The sequence below is a fragment of the Haliotis asinina genome, chromosome 5 (assembly GCF_037392515.1).
Source record: "Haliotis asinina isolate JCU_RB_2024 chromosome 5, JCU_Hal_asi_v2, whole genome shotgun sequence".
Lineage (NCBI taxonomy): Eukaryota > Metazoa > Mollusca > Gastropoda > Lepetellida > Haliotidae > Haliotis > Haliotis asinina.
In genome coordinates, this window is record NC_090284.1 from 27,176,591 (window position 1) to 27,198,698 (window position 22,108).

The 22,108-nt window shown below is 39.6% G+C and overlaps 1 protein-coding gene across 1 annotated transcript; it reads right to left on the bottom strand.

Annotated features, from left to right (window-relative positions):
- Window positions 1-16,218: 16,218 nt before the first annotated feature.
- On the bottom strand, window positions 16,219-21,206 carry LOC137283171 (glutamate receptor ionotropic, kainate 1-like). The gene is made up of 4 exons (XM_067814612.1): window positions 20,928-21,206; window positions 19,501-19,718; window positions 17,323-17,588; window positions 16,219-16,845 (listed from the first exon to the last, which is right to left on the bottom strand). Exons 1-4 carry the CDS (start codon window positions 21,181-21,183, stop codon window positions 16,623-16,625), a joined length of 963 nt encoding a protein of 320 aa, XP_067670713.1. The 5' UTR covers window positions 21,184-21,206; the 3' UTR covers window positions 16,219-16,622.
- Between the last annotated feature and the right edge of the window lie 902 nt (window positions 21,207-22,108).

Consider the following 22,108-nt stretch of genomic DNA (forward strand, 5'->3'; position numbering starts at 1 on the left):
CAGTAAACACTACAGACATATTCATAAGAAGGACAATATACAACCTTGACGTTGTCATTAGAAGGACAGTAAACACTACAGACATATTCATAAGAAGGACAATATACAACCTTGACGTTGTCATTAGAAGGACAGTAAACACTACAGACATATTCATAAGAAGGACAATACACAACCATAACGTTGTCATTAGAAGGACAGTAAACACTACAGACATATTCATAAGAAGGACAATACACAACCTTGACGTTGTCATTAGAAGGACAGTAAACACTACAGACATATTCATAAGAAGGACAATATACAACCTTGACGTTGTCATTAGAAGGACAGTAAACACTACAGACATATTCATAAGAAGGACAATACACAACCATAACGTTGTCATTAGAAGGACAGTAAACACTACAGACATATTCATAAGAAGGACAACATACAACCTTGACGTTGTCATTAGAAGGACAGTAAACACTACAGACATATTCATAAGAAGGACAATATACAACCTTGACGTTGTCATTAGAAGGACAGTAAACACTACAGACATATTCATAAGAAGGACAATACACAACCATAACGTTGTCATTAGAAGGACAGTAAACTCTACAGACATATTCATAAGAAGGACAATACACAACCATAACGTTGTCATTAGAAGGACAGTAAACACTCCAGACATATTCATAAGAAGGACAATACACAACCATAACGTTGTCATTAGAAGGACAGTAAACACTACAGACATATTCATAAGAAGGACAATACACAACCATAACGTTGTCATTAGAAGGACAGTAAACACTACAGACATATTCATAAGAAGGACAATACACAACCATAACGTTGTCATTAGAAGGACAGTAAACACTACAGACATATTCATAATAAGGACAATACACAACCATAACGTTGTCATTAGAAGGACAGTAAACACTACAGACATATTCATAAGAAGGACAATACACAACCATAACGTTGTCATTAGAAGGACAGTAAACACTACAGACATATTCATAAGAAGGACAATACACAACCATAACGTTGTCATTAGAAGGACAGTAAACACTACAGACATATTCATAAGAAGGACAATACACAACCATAACGTTGTCATTAGAAGGACAGTAAACACTACAGACATATTCATAAGAAGGACAATATACAACCTTGACGTTGTCATTAGAAGGACAGTAAACACTACAGACATATTCATAAGAAGGACAATACACAACCATAACGTTGTCATTAGAAGGACAGTAAACACTACAGACATATTCATAAGAAGGACAATATACAACCTTGACGTTGTCATTAGAAGGACAGTAAACACTACAGACATATTCATAAGAAGGACAATATACAACCTTGACGTTGTCATTAGAAGGACAGTAAACACTACAGACATATTCATAAGAAGGACAATACACAACCATAACGTTGTCATTAGAAGGACAGTAAACACTACAGACATATTCATAAGAAGGACAATACACAACCTTGACGTTGTCATTAGAAGGACAGTAAACACTACAGACATATTCATAAGAAGGACAATATACAACCTTGACGTTGTCATTAGAAGGACAGTAAACACTACAGACATATTCATAAGAAGGACAATACACAACCATAACGTTGTCATTAGAAGGACAGTAAACACTCCAGACATATTCATAAGAAGGACAATATACAACCTTGACGTTGTCATTAGAAGGACAGTAAACACTACAGACATATTCATAAGAAGGACAATATACAACCTTGACGTTGTCATTAGAAGGACAGTAAACACTACAGACATATTCATAAGAAGGACAATACACAACCATAACGTTGTCATTAGAAGGACAGTAAACACTACAGACATATTCATAAGAAGGACAATATACAACCTTGACGTTGTCATTAGAAGGACAGTAAACACTACAGACATATTCATAAGAAGGACAATATACAACCTTGACGTTGTCATTAGAAGGACAGTAAACACTCCAGGCATTTCGGTAAGAAGGGCAATATACAACCTTGGCGTTGCCATTAGGACAGTAAACACAGCTGACATGGTCATAAGCAGAGCACTGTATCTTGACCTTGACGTCATTAGAAGAATGGTAAACACTCCAGGCATTTCGGTAAGAAGGGCAATATACAACCTTGGCGTTGCCATTAGGACAGTCAACACAGCTGACATGGTCATAAGAAGGTCACTATACCTTGACCTTGACGTCATTAGAAGAACAGTAAACACTCCAGGCATGGCCGTGACAAGGACAATATACAATCTTGACGGTGTCATTAGAAGGATGGACAACAAATTCCATAGCCTTTGTCAAAAGAAGGTCTCACACCAAGTATTGTTCTAAGACGGTAAGAGGTCTGAAACCTCTATCCATGGGTATAATCAGAACGGTAAATATGCTAGATCATATAGGTTTGTTTGGACACATGTTAGAATTAATCTTATTTATAACCCATGCCTGTGGTAAGAGGCTACAACGGCATCGAGTGAGTCAGGCGTATTGACTCATTGACAGATGTCACCGTATCCAAGATGATCATGCGGTTGACCACTGGACTGACTGATACAGACTCGATTATTTACAGATAGCCGCCATATAGCTGGAATACTGATGAGTGTGGTGTAAAACTACACTCACTCACTCCAAGCATACAACTCACCAAAATAGCTTGTGTTGTGTGTTCGTAGTGACAAGTGCTATATTCAGAATATACAAAAGAAGAATGTGGTTTACAGTTTGAAGTGTTGACTTGATTATTTATCTTCTGTCTTATCTCCCAGACGCTTGACCTGAATCCGGCACACTCCAGATCCCTACAGTGGCAAAGAAATCACTCTCTGTTCTGTTTCCATGGGGATGTTCGTTTTCTTTTTCGTTGTTTTCTGTATCGGGTCCCTGGCACCCACAGCTGTCTCCCTGCCAACCACCCAGGCAGTAGTATAGGGAATGACAGTTCTGGAACTGTCATTCCCTATACTACTCAGGCCGGGTGCCACGTGAATGGCCAGTACCATCCTGACGGTTCCTCCTATCAGCCTTCAGCCTGCAAATCCTGCTACTGTAGTCATGGCCGGGAGGTGTGTGCCGTTGCTGACTGCTTCTCTACGCCTTGTGTCGACCCTGTTCACGATCCCAAAGCGTGCTGTCCCACATGTTCGAATGGTACGTGATGCTGATTGTAAGTTCACACCTTGCCATTTTCAAAGGTTGATTTAAAAATACCTCTTGTGATTTTTACCTAGGCAAACAATGGAAATGATTAAGATTTCTTTAAAGGGTGAAGAATAGTTTATACTTCTCCTACCAAACACAACAGCCAAGAAAGACAATAGTAAAGTTTTGATACACCACAGTGCGCTTAATATGTGTTAATCCTCAGATGAAAGAAACTACAGTCTAACGTTATCTTCATGTATGAAAATGGGACAGTGTCCACGATATGCAATGCAGATTAACAAAGAATAACAAATTAAGAGCTTTTCGTTAAGGCTATATTATCTAGTGCCTAATAAAGGGACAAACTTTATATGCCCTTGTGTTTTAAGGTTTCAACTGCTGGGCATCCAAACAGATAATCCCCGCAGGTGAAGACGTTCAAATAGATGAGCACACAACGTGCCGATGTCCAAGTCCAGGATTCGGTCAAACCCAAGCTGTCTGTTCCATTGCAATGCAAACTGTGACAGCTCCTCCTGCCGTAATTCCTTAGTCACCATTCGACAATAAAATGTTTGAACTTTCATCTGTCTGTAATCAAAATTGTACAGTGAAAACACGCCACAACTGACATACGATGATGGCAAGCAGCGCCATCGATCATGGTCAGGTATTTTCACGTATCGCCAAACGCCATAACAAGACTAAGCAGCACATGACAGACTCACCATGGCCACATCTAGAGTCATTAACCCAAGACGACTAATCGAGGTGTCATTCTGACTCCGCTGCTACGTCAGTGGTGAGAAGGAAACAGAATGTGGACACGTCAGAAATTGAGCCGTGCCTTGTTTAGAGGTTTAGCGTCAGACATTGTCAACACATGATTGGTGGTGATGTGGGCAACCATCTCCCATCTCACATATGAACATACTTTTCCTCTTTCGTGTCATATTTTTCCGTGTCAAATCTTTGAAATTCCACGTCTGGCTGTTTGAGTTAAAACCTTTATGACATTTTCTTCATTCAGCAAACCAAAAGTTATTTTAAATTTTTTATTTCTCACTGCTTGATCAGCATCACGGTTAAAACACTTAGCAAACGCTGACTTCATTAAAACACATACTTCACCATCCACGGGGAACGATTTCGTCATACAGGGTCCGTGCACGGCACGAGAGAAGGACGTTTGGTCACAAATGTAGAATTTCATCCTATATAATTTAGAATACCGGACTGACGCCAATTTCTAATATATTGTGGCATTTATTAAGCGATTTCCGATAATTTACAAATTCCAGATATATTTACAAATTTCAGTATTCAAGTAAAAACGCATACTTTCAGAAAATATTTACTGACAACCTGCTTTTGAAAAATAGGTGCAATGCATGTATTTTCAGTCAGCCCGCATTATCTCAGCTCAATCTCAATCATGTTGTGTGGCAACCACGTGGTACCTGACTCTAAAACAGTCGAAAACTAATATAAAACAGCCGGATGCCGCCACATGAACAGTGTGTGACATTTTATACCGTGTGTAAAGAAGGAGAGATTAAAACTGATGCTGTTTGATTAATATGATCTTTCCTTTTCTCAGCAACTTAACGTGCACTATCAGTTGACTCATTGCCGGTACAACGTGACCTGTCACAGAACATCCCCGATGCGATCAGATGCGATGGACAGCTGCATAACCCATGCCCATAAGCTGTTCAATGGCGTCTCTCTGCACGTATCATAAGGTGCTATTGACCTCACGACAGTCTCATTGTAATGCCCCAGATTAGTAAGGACACAATGGGTTTCTCCCTGCCTGCTTATATGTATCAGGTATACAAGCAGGTGAATCTTGGAAGAACTAGTGAGCAATGTCTCCATATATGAAGACTCAAGAGTGTTATACCGAAAGTGGAGTGTTGATGAAGATTAATGCTAACACTAAATTAAAGAAAATACTTATGTTTTACTTTTAATTCTGACAAAGGGACTTCTCCGTTCTTATTCCAGTTTTGGAAAACCTCAGCTGATTATTTCAGTTTTGTGTTTAAGCATAGCAATTCCGGCATGGGTAATATTCGCGGAAGTTGTTCATATTGGTAATGAGGCACAGTGGATGCGAGGAAACGGCTTCATAAATGTTAAACATCGTCGTGCGAAATCTGAAAATACAGCAGATAGTCTGTGTAAAGTCAAGAAACTGAATCCGTTGGTATTTTGCGCTGGTACATCATGTTTAGATTGTAGCAATGGATGGTCGGTCAGTTTGTGTCAGTACATTTGAGCGAGTTTTGATGTGTGTGATTATTGTGATTTATGTTGAAGGACTACAAGGGGAACTGGTATGCCAGTCTCGGTTGCTGTTCAGTATCGCTGTCATTTAAGAGGCTGACTTCATTAAGATTTTCGTTATTTCAGAACATTTACTTCATGCATCTATCTTTTGTATTTTTAAACAAACCTGGTTTACAACTATGGTAAAAGTTCGTAACACCATCACTTTATAACAGTTTTACGTATCTAATGTGTACGAACTAACAGCAATCAATTTGCTATGAGAACAGTGCTTTGTAATCGGGACTCAGCTGACTAAAAGCCCGTTGAATAAACATCTCAGTTACTTCTTTTGGGGTCCTAATCATGGCCAGATCAGAACACAAGAATACTGGCATTTACCTTCCTGGATGTAAAACAGAAGTATGGTCTAATAAACATTTTACTGACCCCTAATGTGGCAACCCTTTTTTGTATTTTTTTTATATCTGAACAATCACTGTCAACGAGACGGTAAGTTTACACAACATTATGTGAGACCACACTTGTGTTATTACTCGCCACTGTATCAGGTTATGTGAAATCATATACTTGTGTTGTTATCCTACACTGCATTCGGTTATGTAAAACCACACTTGTGTTGTTGCTCGACACTGCATAATATCATATGAAACCAAACTTGTGTTACTGCTCTACACTGCATTCGGTTATGTGAAATCACACTTCTGCTGTTGCCCTACACTGCTTTTGGTTATGATAGATAGATAATCTATATTTCCTCCAAGTGTATGAAGATTGTTACATATTCCAAGATTATGTCAAGTTACATATACAATGAATCAATAAACAGTTAATTGTGCAGATATTTTAGAGTGACAGACTAATAACATTACTTTTCCCACTCTGTCACATTTAAATTACCAAATGTTGTACAAGATCCACCGAGCAAGTCAGCAATGATTACATCATCATCATTTACCCAGAATTCAACAAAATCAGATATTGATATAACATCACATATCCTTTCAAACATTTCATTTCTCCAATCATGAAGGTGGTTACAGGACATAATAACATGTTTCACAATATCAGGGGCTGCTGTTCCGCATATACACTCTCTGGATGTAACCTGTTTACAGCCAATGTCAATAATATGAGAGATTTTGTAAAATGCCGGCTTATTAATCAGGGCTAGTTCCCACAGTCTACTTGGATTAAGAGACTTTCGGATAAGGCAGTATCTGAAGAGATCCTCTCTCACTGCTATCTGATGACACAAACTCTCATAAGCGTCACAGATTTCAAATTTAACAATATCATTCCATTTTGCTTTCGAGCATATAACGCCTGTTGTGATATACGTAGTAATTACGTCAGACAAACCATATGTGTTCACGAGATTAACCATGTACAGGATAGGTGACGGGGATTTACCAATGATGGTCATACACCTGGATTCAAATAGACAATGGAGAAATAATTGCTTAACAACATAGGCATTGTTTAGACGGCAGATTCTACCAAACATTAGCAAACAAGATTTTTCTATATACCCTTGAATTGGTAATTGACCCAGGGTATCTATAACCACGGGAGAAGCAGTGCGATTGGGAAGGCCTTGTACCTTTCTACAGAAATACCTTTGCGTTGACTCCAACATGCCCATTTCTTTTGACGGTAAACTGCTCCAGACAGTGCAGACGTATAAAGCACATGGCAAAATGACAAGCACAAACAGGATTGAGTGAGCCATAGCACAAGTCAAGGTCACGATACATATTAAGTAGTTTGCGAGCTTTTTTGACATGACGACATCGTTCTATCACATGACTTATTACATGAAGGCAGCTAAACTCCAGCATAGGTAACAGACTGCATGAGAGGGATGGCCGCAGAGCCAAGGTACAGACTAACTGGTGAAAGAGATCTGTCTGTATTGATTGCAAGCAAGGCGCTTTTGCTGACGTTATACTTCAACTTCCACTTCGCACCATAATCATATACAACTTCTAGAAGAGTCTGGGAATTACGTTGATTGTTGGAAGTTAAAGTAGTATCGTCAGCAAGAAATACCTGGACAGTGTCCCCATGGAAGCTGGAGACCTAGCCCTGAGTTATCTAAAGTCTGTATTAATTCGTTGATGTATAGGCTGAATAGCCAAGCGGAAATCACCCTCCCCTGCCCTCCACCCTCCCCAATTCTAAAGACATCAGACAGGACACCAGCATAGGAAACACACGATTGCATGGACAAGTACGACAGTCTCCAGATTTTACCTCTTATCCCGAGGTTATACAGTTTAAGAAACAATCCACCCAACCAAACTCGATCAAAGGCCTTTTCATTATCGAGAAATACACAAAAGACTGGAGATTTTCTTTCTCTAACGTAAGATATGGTTTCTATCAAGGTTAGTTCGGCTGTATCAGCTCCAAGATATTTTCGAAACCCAAACTGGAAGAGATGTGGATAGTTACTTAGCTTAAGTGAGCCCACCTTTCAATTCTAGACAAAATGATACGTTCAAATAGTTTTCCTATTGTTGATGTAAGGGTCATCCTGCGGTAATCACATATACCTTTCTCCTTCCCTTTATGTATTGGTATGATATGTCCAATATTATAGTGAGTGAGTGAGTTAATATTTAACGTGACATCGGCAATATTTCTGCCATATCGTGACGGGAACAAAACACTGAAATGGAATGCATATGTATTATAAAAACCTGTCGACAAAGGACAGTAAAACAACTAGAATACCACAGAAAAGAATGTAAAACTAGTAGCTATACCTAAAACAATTTATCTATAGAGGACAATACAATATAAAAATGGGCTATAGATTGCTAACAACTGAAGGTAGAGCACCATACTAGGGACCGTGGGGAATTTTGCTACCTGCATGGATCCTAGCTGGATTTACATCATCCTCTCAGCCGTCAGCAATTTGGGAAATCTAGCCATACAATAAAAAGACAGTTATTCTACGATTAAAAACCCGGAAATTTAGAATTTACTTTGAATGTTTGTGGACTTACGTACCCTCTCAGGAGGACAATAGTTTTACAGTGCTTTAACCCCCCTTGAGGATACAGCCACTAACAAGCACAGTTATGAATTTAAACTTCAAATAATAAAATATTTATCTATTTACAAAGTCGTTAGCAAATCTAGCTAAAGCAAAAGATGATTGACTGTGATTCTTTCATCACAAGGGATAAAAAATGGAGGATCTTCACCTTTAACCAAATATTCATGTGTATATCGTGTGTGGCCAATACGACATCGTCGCATGATGACCTCTTCAAATCTGGACTGACAACCCAAGTAGATGTAACCAATGTAGGGTTTTATTTCATGTAATTTGTGGACACCTACTTGAGTGTCCCACTTCTTCTGCATCAGATCACAGATGTTTGAGTGCTGCTTTAGCAGCAAGGTCAGCCAGTGTGTTCCCAGAAGTGCCAACGTGGCTGGGTAACCAACAAAAGACGATGTCATATTGGCCAGTAGCAAGATCATTATACAGATCAATAATTTCAATTAAAAGTGGATGTTTACAAGAAATATTTTTAATCGCCTGAAGGCAAGAAAGAGAGTCTGAATAGATTATATATTGTTGACGCTTAGGGTGTCTTTGATATTTAATAGCTGTTGATATGGCGTTTGCTTTTGCAGTGAAAATATAGCTGTTATCTGGAATTCTAGAAGATATTGTTTTGGAACCATCCGTAAATAAGGGTTTATACTTGCTATATTTAGTTTTTAACTGATTATATTCTTGTTCATATTGTAATTCTTTAGTTTCTGATTTTTTAAAATGAAGTTAATGTTAGGTTCACTTGGGGCCTAACCAACTGCCAAGGAGGAGAAAAATGAAGACGGGAGGGAGCTATGTTTTCCAACTCAACGCCGGCCGAAGAAAGAAATGGTTTAATTCTATGTCCTAGAGGCGGAACAAGAGAAGATTTCTTGTCGTATAAATCCTCATAAAGGGGATTGAAAACACACTTATAGGCAGTTATATTCATTAGAGTATAATTTAGTAGTGTACTGTAGAGCTAATTTTATACGGCGCTGCTCAAGAGATGGTTCATCAGCCTCAACGTAAAGACTTTCAATAGGTGAAGTTCTAGAAGACCCAAGAAAAAGTCTTAAAGCTTGGTGATGGACAGACTCAAGAAGTTTAAGGTTGCTTTTGCAGGCTCCACCATATACGATGGAGCCATGATCAAGTTTAGAACGCACGAGTGATCGATATAGATGGAGAAGGGTAGCTTGATCCCCTCCCCATTTAGAAACCACTTTCAACAAGTCGAGTACTTTCAGGCATTTAGTTTTAAGTGATTTAATATGCGGTAAAAACGTTAAGTGGGAATCAAAGATTAGACCCAAGAACTTCGCTTCCTTCACAACTTAAATTGGCGTGCCATCTAGAGACAGTTCAGGGTCTTTACGTGGTTTGTATTTACGACAAAAATGTATGCAGTTAGTTTTTGATTTAGAAAATATAAAGCCGTTTTCAAGACACCATTTATTAATCTTGTTTAAACACAACTGCAGTTGCCGTTCAATGGTATGCATATTTTTACCACGACAAGAAATATTAAAATCATCCACAAATAATGATCCACCAATTGAATTGTTTAAACCTTTGATAAACTGTTTATCTTTATACTAAAACGTGTGACAGACAAAATACTGCCTTGTGGAACACTCTGTTCCTGATTGTAATGATCAGACAGGGTAGAACCTATGCAGACTTGAAATTGTCTGTTATGTACAAAGTTGGCAATAAATTCAGGAAATCGACCTCGCAATCCGAAATCATGTAAATCTCTTAAAATGCCATATTTCCAGGTTGTGTCATATGGTTTTCGAGATCTTAAAACATAGACACAGCATGTTGTGTATTAATTAGTGCATTTTTCACAAATGATTCCAGTCCCACTAGGCGATCGACATTCTGTTTTTACGGAAACGACACTGTATATCTGTCATAAGGTTGTTTGTTTCCAAGTACCAAACAAGTCAACCATTTATCATGCGTTCCATGGTTCTGCAAACACAGCTAGGTAATGAAATCGGACGATAATTAGGTGGATTAGTATGATCACGTCCAGGTTTAGATATTGGTACTACTATAGCGTCATGCCATGAAGAAGGAAATTTCCCGGAAGTCCAAATATCATCAAATATATATAAAAGCGTCTCTCAACAGGATTCCGGTAAGTGCTTCAGGAGTTGATAATGTATGTTACCAGCTCCTGTAGCAGTGTCATGAGCTTGATCAAGAGCAGTATGTAGTTCATGAATAGAAAAATGTTTTATTATACTTTTTCCCATCATCTGAATTGAAACTAATAGTTATCTTTTCTTGTTGTTTTTGATACTACTGGAATTTAGGTACATAATTAGAAGAGGAGAGTGTTTAGCTAGGGTTTCACCCAGTTTATTTATCTGTAAGTAATTGACCTCCATGTTTCAGATGATGGACACTAGATTTAGTACATTTACCTTTATTTTTCTGAACCATGTTCCATACCTTGGACATGGGTGTCCGAGAATTTATTTTGGAAATAAAATTTTGCCAAGATTGGAGTTAGCTTTGCTTAAAAGTACGCCGTGCTTTAGCATTTGAAATAATGTTCAGCTTTTTTCTTTGCCTTCCTAGCTTGTTTGCAGTCATCGTTGAACCATGGTTTTCGAATATATGGAACTGCAGAAGAATTTGGTAAACACTCATCAGTTATGGAATTCAGTTTATCGGAAAAGCATTTAATAGCATCAGGAACGTCAATAAAACGTTCAGTTTTAAGTTTTTCAGCACTCAGTGTTTCATATAAAGCCCAATTAGCCTTTTTAAAATTCCGCCTTGATGACGGAGGCACATCAGATGGAGTTATAGATTTTAGTATAGAAGGACTGACCATTCAAATTAATTGAGTAGTTCTGAGTTTCTGAGTGACAAGTCGAGAGCAGAATAGGTTCCTGTACCAGGGTGTAAATATGTGTTGGAACCATCACTATAAATACATAAATCATTATCAGAACAAAAATCCTCCAGTAAGTTACCTTTAGCGTTTGTAGTTACGAGGGGATGTCAGTAAGTTTTGAGCCTTGCATAGAAAAACACAAAACATTGGTATGAACCACATTTATTTTTCAACATAGTCCCCTTGTGAGTCAAGACACTTGTTCCATCTTTTCTGCCAGTCGCTGATGCCATCTCTGTAGAAGGCTCCATTTTGGTCCTCAAACCAAGCCTCAGTAGCAGCAATAAGCTCATTATCATCTTGAAATCTACGACCACGCAAGTGTTTCTTGAGATTTGGGAACAGATGGTAATCACTTGGTGCCAGGTCTGGAGAGTAGGGGGGATGCGGCAAGATTTCGTACCCGCATTCCTGGACAGCATTTGCTATCCCAGAAGACTGTCGCCTTCTGCACTGATCTGGAGGCTTTGAACGTTTTGGTCCTGGGAGAAGTGACATGTTTCCATTCTATGGATTCTTGTTTGCTCTCAGGATCATAGTGGTGGATCCAGGTTTCATTACAGGTTACTAGCCTAAAGTGAAAATCTTCTGGATTCTTGTTGTATTTGGTTAGCATGGAGTTGCTTATGGTGACCCTTGTTTGCTTCATTTCATCTGTAAGCATTCTTGGCACCCATCTTGCGCACACCTTAGACATGACGAGATGTTCATGAAGAATTGTCTCGATGGATCCGTGTGAAATGTGGTCTCCTCTAACTCGTGGAGTGTGATTCGACGATTTTCCAGCACAAGTCTATGCACTCTGTCAATGTTTTCCTGACTAGTGCTTGTCGTTGGGCGACCTGGACGGGGGTCATCTTCAAAACTCTCTCTACCATGCTTGAATTCATTGACGCATCGTTTGATGGTAGCTGTCGAAGACTTCCCATAAACTGCTGAAAGCCTTTCTTCAATGTTCTTCGCCTAGTTTCCTTCCAGAACTAAAAAACTTAATTACTGCTCTATACTCAGGAGGGGGGGGGGGGTCTCTTTCTGTCAATGTGAGCTGTTCAATAACATCTGAGAGTAGGATACCAAAACATATATATCACATCAGCTACACCCCAAGGTTCAGTGTCGTACCATAGGCTGTGACACCTGTGTATGAAAAATGCTCAAAACTTATTGACATCCCCTCGTACACTTCCCCGTAGTGGGTTGTGCCCATTGAAATCTCCCATCATAATACAGGGCTTCGGGAGTTGGTCATATAGAGCTTGAAGATCGGTTTTGTGAAACGTCAAAGACGGGGAGATATAGAGAGAGCATAATGTAAACGCAACGTGCAAAGTTAGTCGTACTGAAACGGCCTGAAGATTAGTAGCAAGTAAAACAGGGCTATGGATAATGTTTTGTCTGATTAGAATGGACGATCCGCCAGTGGCCCTATCACCCGGAGGTGAAAAACGATGATACGCTTTAAAATGACGAACATCGAATGCATCTGTCTGTTTTAAATGTGTCCCTTGACGACAGTCTGAAATCTGGGACTAATAGCTGTAATTCATGTAAGTTACTCCGCAGTCCTCTTCAGTTCCACTGAATAAACCATCTTTTGGGGGGATTTATTGGGGATCTGCCCCGCACATTTTTGGAGGGCGACAAGCTATGTGCCCGGGAATGGACGTTTTCAGACACGTTCATGTCTTCAAGTGATCCATATTTATTTTATTTTATGACCCTTTGGGGGCTCTGGCGTTGAGTCTTTTGGGGCAAAATCTGGCTTTCTACGTTTAGTTTTAGTGAGACTTTGTTCAGACTTTGTTGACGATTGCGAAGAGAATTCAAGATCGGGGAATGTTTATGACTGTGTTTGAGAGGGACCAGGAAGTGATTCTCCTGTTTGAGTAGATGTAGTGGATGAGAGAAGGTTAGGAGAATCCGTTTTCACCCAGGTTAAATTTGTCTGACAGCTGGCAGATACAGTAACTATGCTAGATGTTGTTTCGGGCGTTCTTTTGGCAATGGACGCATAGCTTTCTGTTTGTCCCGAACTTAGAACTTGCCTTGTGTGAACTTGATTTTATTAATTGCCATTTGCTGTGTGCAAACAGGACAGTCCAAACAGGAGAGTAAGATGTGTGATTCCCTGTACAGTTGACACATTTTTTAACATTACTGTTACAATCTCCTGTTGTGTGGGTCTTTTCACTGCCATAGGCACAGACAACAGACAAGATGCACGAGTCAAACTTTTGGCATTTGAAGCACCGGAGAGGATTGGGAATGTACATGTCAACATTTAGATTGCAGTAGCATGCCTTCAGTGATTTTGGAGCAGAAGGTAAAGAAAATGAAAACAGATGCGTGTTGGTTTTAAAGGTTTCATTGTTTTTACGAACTGAAAAACGTTTCACATAGAGTACTCACTCACTCACTCATCTCAGAGGCTATGTCTAATTCCGATATGTCAGCGAGTAATCGATCATGGTCTCTTACAATTCCTTTACTCGTGTTGAGTGTTTTGTGGGCTGTGATGGTGACCAGAATGCAAACAAATGTTTTCAACAGATTGCTTGATTGCTGCTTTTTGGCACACTCAACCAACAATGCACCAGAACGTAATCTTCCGATATTCTTTACATCTCCAGCAATGCCTTGGATTCCCTTAGACACAGCAAAAGGGTTTAAATTCAATGGAGTGTTATCTTCAGTCTCAATAACTAGAAAACGTGGCCAGTAATCGATTGGTTTGGGCAGTCTGACGTCATTGTCAACAGGATCTACTTCACACTGACGTTTGGTTTTCTTCAGAGGAGTTTCATAAGCCATGGTTATTTGTTTTTTATTTCATCATCCGAGCTCCCCACCCACCACAGAGTATCATAAGGACAATGCTAAAAACAAGTGGGTCTCTAACTTGCAGCACCAAGGATACTCAGATGATATACTCCAGCAGAAGAATTATAAATAATTAGTCCACTAGATTGGCCCATGAGCCACCGCCTTCTGGACACAAGACTCTAATCAAAGATCACAACAACATATTGCAAAATCAGAAAAATTCATGAACAATAGAGTCAAGACCGAAATGAAACCAAGTCCAAAATCAAATTTGTGCGATGAAATAGATACAATTCATGCACAGGGCTTGGCATGACCAGCCGATTGGTTGAACCGGGCCCATTCAACCTCCCGTCTAGGTGAATTCAGGGCCAAAGTGGTGTATTGAGCAACAGGAACACGATTACAGGCCCCTATTGCCCTCAATCACCAGGATCCCTTCCTCTACCGACACAGGGCCGCAACCCACGGCAAACGGGTTGGTGGACCAAATATCCCCTCGGGTCTACAACGGGGATGTTGGCTTCCAATATTATATATCTCTGGGATATACTCATACTTCAAGATGTTATTAAACAGAACACAGAGCTGGGATGTTAAGGACCTGCATGCATACTTTAAGTGCTCATTACACAAGAGATCAGGGCCAGGAGATTTGCCATTCTTATGGCGTTTCAATGAAGAGACGATTTCATCACATGTAAATGGAGTATCCAATATTTCTTGAAAAATATCTTGCTTGTTATGAACAATAGCAAACATTTCCTCACAGACTCCCTTCTCAAGGTCATGATCATAGTCGTCTAGTTCAGAAGGTGTTGTCCTACACTGCATTCGGTTATGTGAAACCACACTTGTGTTAATCTACACTACCTCGATCAAATATTCCATTAGATCAGGACGTGACCCAGGTGTTTCATTTTCAGGGCAGTTAATTGCTGGGCAAACACAGTGGTCTCCAGGCAATTTACAATCCTTTCAGGTTTGACTGGGTCAGTATTATTGTTCAGAAAAAAATTAAGGTATTGGTTAATATATACCAATAGCTGTGTATACACAATAGTGTGACAGGACCAACATCCCATATTACTGGCTAATATATGTCAGAGCTTTAATAGCTGAGTATACACAGTAGTTGTGTGACAGGACAAACATCCAATAATACTGGCTAATATATGTCAGAGCTTCAATAGCTGAGTGTACAAGACGTGGAGTAGTGTTTTCACCTTGAAGCTTCTTAAAATCGGATACCGATTTCCAAATGTAATCATGGATTTTTGTAGCCAGACAATGCGTGCTCTTTGCTGCACAATTTCAAGTGGAAGGTGATTTCTGTTGCGTTGTGGTGATGCCTTATTAATCTTTGCAAGAAATCTAATCAAAATCAGCATTTTATGGTAAAGTCGAATGTTTACTTGTAAAATTGTGCAAAACTTTTGCTACATATTTTGCCGATTGTTTGTACAAAAGAGGTAATTAATAAAATTTAAAAAATACCTATGCTTTCTCTCTTTTTGGATAGTTATTTATAACCTCGTTCCCGTTCAACTTGTGCCAGGTATCGCGGCTTTACGTACATACTTTTAGCTTTCCGTACATACTTTTGGTTTTCCGTGTCACCTTATGTATGTTCTTCATGGTAACATTGGAAGGAATCGTTCCAATTTGATTTTATTTTCGAAATGTATTGATACACTGTACAGATAAAAGTACTTAAGTATGCTAAGTATACAAATGCTATTATCAGTGTCCTTTTAAGTCAGCGCGAAGGTGCTATTGAAAACATATTTGCTAGGACTGACCCTGTACACAGGAGGGTACAAACTATATACCAGATGGCACAAACGTTTTCAGATATAGTCGAAAATCGATGTGTCGAATTTGACGGATGAACTTCGATTAGTCGGGTTTTAGACAAAACCTCAAATGATTACCCAATAAACGCAGTACGCAGTGACCAATATTTTATTTCGAGATCACGAAGTACGGGACAACAATGTTAGACTGGAGAAATGTAATGCCTCCAAGGTTATCTTTCCTTTGAGAACATTTCTTCCTGGTGGACTCGATACATGTGGAGTTCATATATACAGTTCATGGATTCGAACTATAACTTCCACTCTAGCTTTTCATTTATTTTAGTATTTTCCTCGTGTCCTTTTTGGCAGATCCTTAAAGTAAAGTGTAACATACAGAAGGGTTCCCTTAGGCGAACATCAATACAAAACATTTCCAAGCGACATAACTGTTCCACAAAGTTTAGTACTCTGACAAACAGGAATACCTAATGGACATTACAAGCATATGATTTAACCACATCAAACACCGGCCGTTTCTGGATCAATATGGACCATTACACCCTCTTTCTGGCACGTCCGCATTCCAGGAGAAGTTCAAACACCAGCATGAACCCGGCCAAAGAAATTCCAGCGGCACTAGCTACAAATGCACTTAAAAAATCTCGTGACTTAAACTGTAGTGGCGTGTCTCGTGAATCGTTCACACACTGTCTTGCTTTTGGGGATAATGAACTTCTCCACTTTGAAATAAGACCGCTCTCCGTCATGTACATGATCCTGTTGTAAACAAAGAATATATTCAGCCAATGACAGTATACATATTGTACGCATACCTCTACACACATATGTGTCTTGTCTCACACATACATTTCGTTTTCGTTTTCTGACTGGCTAAGGGCTCTTCTACTATTTTCAATGTGCCCTGCTTACAAGCGAGTAACATTTCAATAAACCCCACTACCAATGACAACTTATTCGGTACTTCGTAGCAGTAATTATTTTTTCTCGAATAACATTGACTCATTGTGATGTACGGAAATTACCAATGTTGTGCGAATGCAAATCGAAGGAAGGGAGATAACTCTAAATCGGTTTTTCTTGTCAGCAAAATCTAGCGATGGCTGCAAAAAGGTTTGTACCCATGACTCAAACAATTTATTATTAACACTAAGGTGTTCGGTAACATAAATACGTTGTTAATTGGTCCCTTGAGGCCAGTGAGCACCTTATAATGTACCCACACAAAATACTTACTCCTTTGCGAAGAGTTGTGACAAAGGAGATGACTTAGGGAATGCAAAGCTGAAATGCGTCGGTAGGAAACGTTGATTTAGTTCTGATACATCACAGCGTTCTTCCATCAGGCGGGCTGCTGCTGTCTCACTCAGTAGTAGAACATAATGTCCAGCTAACAGAGTGCTCAAAACATGTTGCCATTCCTCATCTGCACTTAGATTTTCTGGCATTTCCGAACGTCGACTCATCTGCCATAACTTCTGGAACGTGGAACTATTGAAAGTCTGAAATGACGGAAGGTGACGTAAAATTGCAAAAGATACGTAGCATTGTACAAATTTGTAGCTACGTGTATATCACAACTGACAAAATACAAGATGATACATATGTAGCATTGTAACAAGTGAGTGTGGGCGAGAAAAATTAGGTTTGCACAGTTTTAGCAATATTTCAGGGGGAGCTCAGAAATGGGTTTAATACATTGTACCAACTCGGGTCTTCTGCGTGATGACCCAGTGCTTTAACTACCGCCCCAACTGTAAGTAGGCAATGAATAGATATCATCAATGATTGACGTTCTTCATTGTCAGAGAAAATACTGGTCATGAAAGGACAACGGGCCACATGCCACTTTACAGTACCTTTATACCCAGAACGGTTGAAACTAAAGTTCCCTTGCTTGGATGGAACGGAAATGATTACAATTTGTACAGTTTTTCCTAATCCACGAAAAAGTACTCCTTTTTGCATGTATTGTACATGGACCGATGGCCTAAAAACCGAAATAGAATAAGAATGAAGAATGAATGCCTATTGTGAAACTAACTGGAGTTACGACACACAACTCTAAACAGCTCACAGGAAATCACACTACATCTATGATGTTTGACGTTATTCAAATCTCTGTTTGAAGGTGACCCGTGATGTTCCGGGTTACAGTGTCAGCCTTCAGTAACCCATACTTGTCGTGAAGCAACGGGGCCGGCTGGTTGCTAACTCGGTTCCAAATTGCTTAGATCAATGCTCATGCTGTTGATCTGGTCCAGACTCGATTATTTACAGACCGCCGACATTTAGCCGGACTACTGCTGAATGCGGCGTAAAACTAAACTCACTCACTCACTGTTTGAAGTAATTCTTATTTTCCAGAGTGTACGATCATGTTCAGTCAAAGTTATTCTGGATGCGTCAGAGTTACTGTTTACAGAACAACATACAACCACTGTCCGACATTACTGACATGGATAAACGACCCTCGGTGCTGTATGTAGTAATGCATAGCCATCTTGAAACAAGATCCGGAGGTTGCGTTGTTTTGCATGTTATCTTCTCGATCATGTTACATAAGTACACAAAAATCTGCTCTCGGCTACTCGTAGAGATACAGGTTAGAGCCGATCACCAGCAACGCATGCTTCTCGTAAGACTCGCATTGGATGTTTAAGGTCTCTGACTTGGTTGGCATATATCGGCGTATCCCAAATGCGTCGATAGATGCTCACACTGTTTATCACTGGTTTGTCTGGTTCAGAATCGATTACTCACACACCGCCGTCATGTAGATCTGATATTGTTGAGTGTGGTGTGGAACAAACAAACAGTCAAACAAAGATATGAAACAGGTCAAAGTTTAACAAACTTCCTGTCACTTCCCGGCATGTATTCTGTGTGTGTCTACAACGTTTTGATGTCGGCACTGACTTATGGACATGATCTGACGGTCATGTCAGTGCACTTGCTTGGTTGTATTTGAGCCGCCGACAACAAGTGCTGGTGACGTTGATGTTGATAGCGTTACAGTTCGGGTGGTATCGTGACTGAATATGTGTTATTATTTCATCAGTTGATCTAATTGTCCAAAGAGAGTATAATCCCTGCTTCCCAAATGCTGAAACACAATGTCCTTTAATCTGTGTTCTGTAAAGACAAGTGCCATGACAATATTGATTTCCAGACTTCATATGCGCTGACGTATTGTGAGCATCCCTTTATCATGCCATCGTTGGTCACTTTGAGACTGAGCTGAGTTTAGTACACGATTTTACATTTGTACGATTGCTCAACGGGACTTTGGGTACACCATTTAAGCATTGCAGCTTCAATGTAGTTGGTGATATATTTCCTTACTTCAAAATGTAAAAAAATATAGGAGTGTATTTTTGATTGTGTTAAATTCTGTGTGTAGTGTGTAGATACCTTCAGCATAAGTTCCACGTAACTCCCTCTAATAGCTCCCACACCATATTCGTCCTGTTGACTCACTTCTTCCAGTGTAGTGAATGGAACATATTCCTTTGTGATAGTTAGAATGGCGATAAGGTTTCCTGTATACACTGAAGTGATTATGATACAGAAACACCACCAGAATCCAAGAAGCACTCTCGACGATGATGCGTGTGGAGTAACTGCAGTGCCTGGTGAAATAATGTTAGATGATGCATGAACTTCAAGCATATGTTGTAAAGTCATAACACTAAACTTGTCAAATAACAAAACGCATCGGTTCATCTAAGAGGGCTAATCAAAACGTTATTTGCGGCAACGTAAATGGAAATGCTGAATAATCTTTGACAACCAGAACTGTAGTTCAGCTGTAATTAAGCCGAAATGTGTAGTTATGGCATAATTAGTAGTAATTCTTAGTTGAACGTGACATGGGGGTAATCCTCGTCACAAATATGGGGTCCTCTGTGAAACGTGCTGCAATTAAGTGCTTTTTAAGACAAAGGATGAATCAATAGAATCAATACACTTGAGGATGACCGTCCTTCATATTTCATTGTGCAAAAATATGTTCCTGAGTTAACATATGTCACAACTATTTGGGTGAGTGAAGTGCAACCATCAACATCCATGTCAGGACGTACATGCATCGTGCTGGCTGATCGATGTGTCAACAACAGAAACCCCTGGCTTCGGTTCCTGTGTACTGAGTTTTTTTAATCTTAATTGAAAATCCTCACCTTTGTAATCTCACTGCAAGACGGGTGCCGTGGATATTGACAAAGATTCAAAACGTGGCTAAAATGGAGGAACTCAGATAAATGTCTCCCCAAGGTTATACAGTGGAATCGGGGTTAGGGCTGTAAATGTTAGAAATTTCGCACACTCTAATACGTTGCTACATGTAACCTTTTGCGGGATGCTGTCATGAATTACACGCAAAGGAAAGCTTTCTGGTGTTTTACTGTTTGCTCCAGGGTAATGCACTGTGTCCGCAACTGCAACTGACAGATTTGCCAAACCTCCTCACATTACCGTATTCTACTAACTTAGCACCATTGGAATATCCAAAGACCAATACCTCAACCTCAATTCACGTCTCAGCTGCAGCAGAATGTAACAACTGTATATAGAAGGGATAAATATCTAGAACATCACTGGATCAAGTGCAAAGATAATGGAAATGAATAAGAAATGTTTTACAGTTTGCTTGTGTTTCTTATCTGATCAAGTTCTGAGCAAGATTTGCCCTCGAACGATGTCTATGATATCTGCGCTTGTATATGAAATTTTGAGTTATGCCTTGGCAAAATGTTGCACATGGACGGCAGCCTTTCCTATACAAAACCTCCTCCCAGAAGTCGACGATAACAATAAAGAATACTAGAAAGATTGCTTACCTTGGTATAGGGGTATTAATATCCCAAGAAACGCGATGTCAGAAACTCCCATGCTGTGCTTTAATTCATCTTGGTTAGGATTCACCTTTTCCAGAACCAGAAACAGGATGACCACGCCAAATATAGTTATGAGACCACACAGGTACACTTGCCACTTGAAGCAAGATGTTAGAGCAGCCCAGTGTTTCATCTTGTCCTCCGTTTTCTTGTACAGTCCCCACTGAGTTGCGTAGACGATTGGATAACTATATGTCATCACCTCATTTCTTTCTGTGCTCGCTGCATATGGCACACAGGTCATATCAACCTCCTGAATAATGACCTACGGGTTTAGCATCAAACCAACACTGAATTGCATAACAGTCGTAATCTAAGCCTAATTGCCCGAATGTCTACCGAAATCTTAACCCTTTTGGATACATTAATTGATCTCCCATTTCCGTGAAGTGACAGCTTGACCACTTGGTTATTTTGGATCTGAGGGTTAATATTCAAATGCACAAAAAGAATATGGATATTTATCTTAGAGATGTGATTTTTTGCAAACAATCTGTTGTTTGCCGGTGATTAAATATCCCGAATGCAAACCCACTATCGGATAAGGTTTGATATACAAGTCGTGTCTACTGGTCCATGTATTTATATTACCCATTAACCTCATGTTTAGTAAGGGGTGACTAACGGGATCGGGTAGTCAGGCTCTCTGACTTGGTTGACACATGTCACAGTATCCCAGTTATGTAGAACGATGCCCATGCTGTTAATCGCTGGATTGTGTGATCATGGACTCGATTCTTTACAGGCTGACGCCTCATTGCTGGAATATTGCCGAGTGCGGTTTTAAACAACAATCAGTCAAACATTCAACAGGTCAGTATGAGGTATGTTCCACTGACAATGCAATGTACCTTTCTCTGGAGCATCCCAACAATTCCGTTCCAAGAGGTGTGGTTTTTCTCTCCCCACTGACGATCTTCCGGCTCCACAAATTTCACACTGGTCAACACAATCAATGTAAACAACACATGATTAAGCCGAAGCTTAGATTCAGCGGGGATTACGTTGTATGACCCTTCTATATAGAAAACAACTTCAATTTGTTTGCAAAGTAGTGTCAGTCTCGAAACAGAGTACGAAACACAACAATACTATTAAAACATCATTAAAGGGGTATTGCTTTT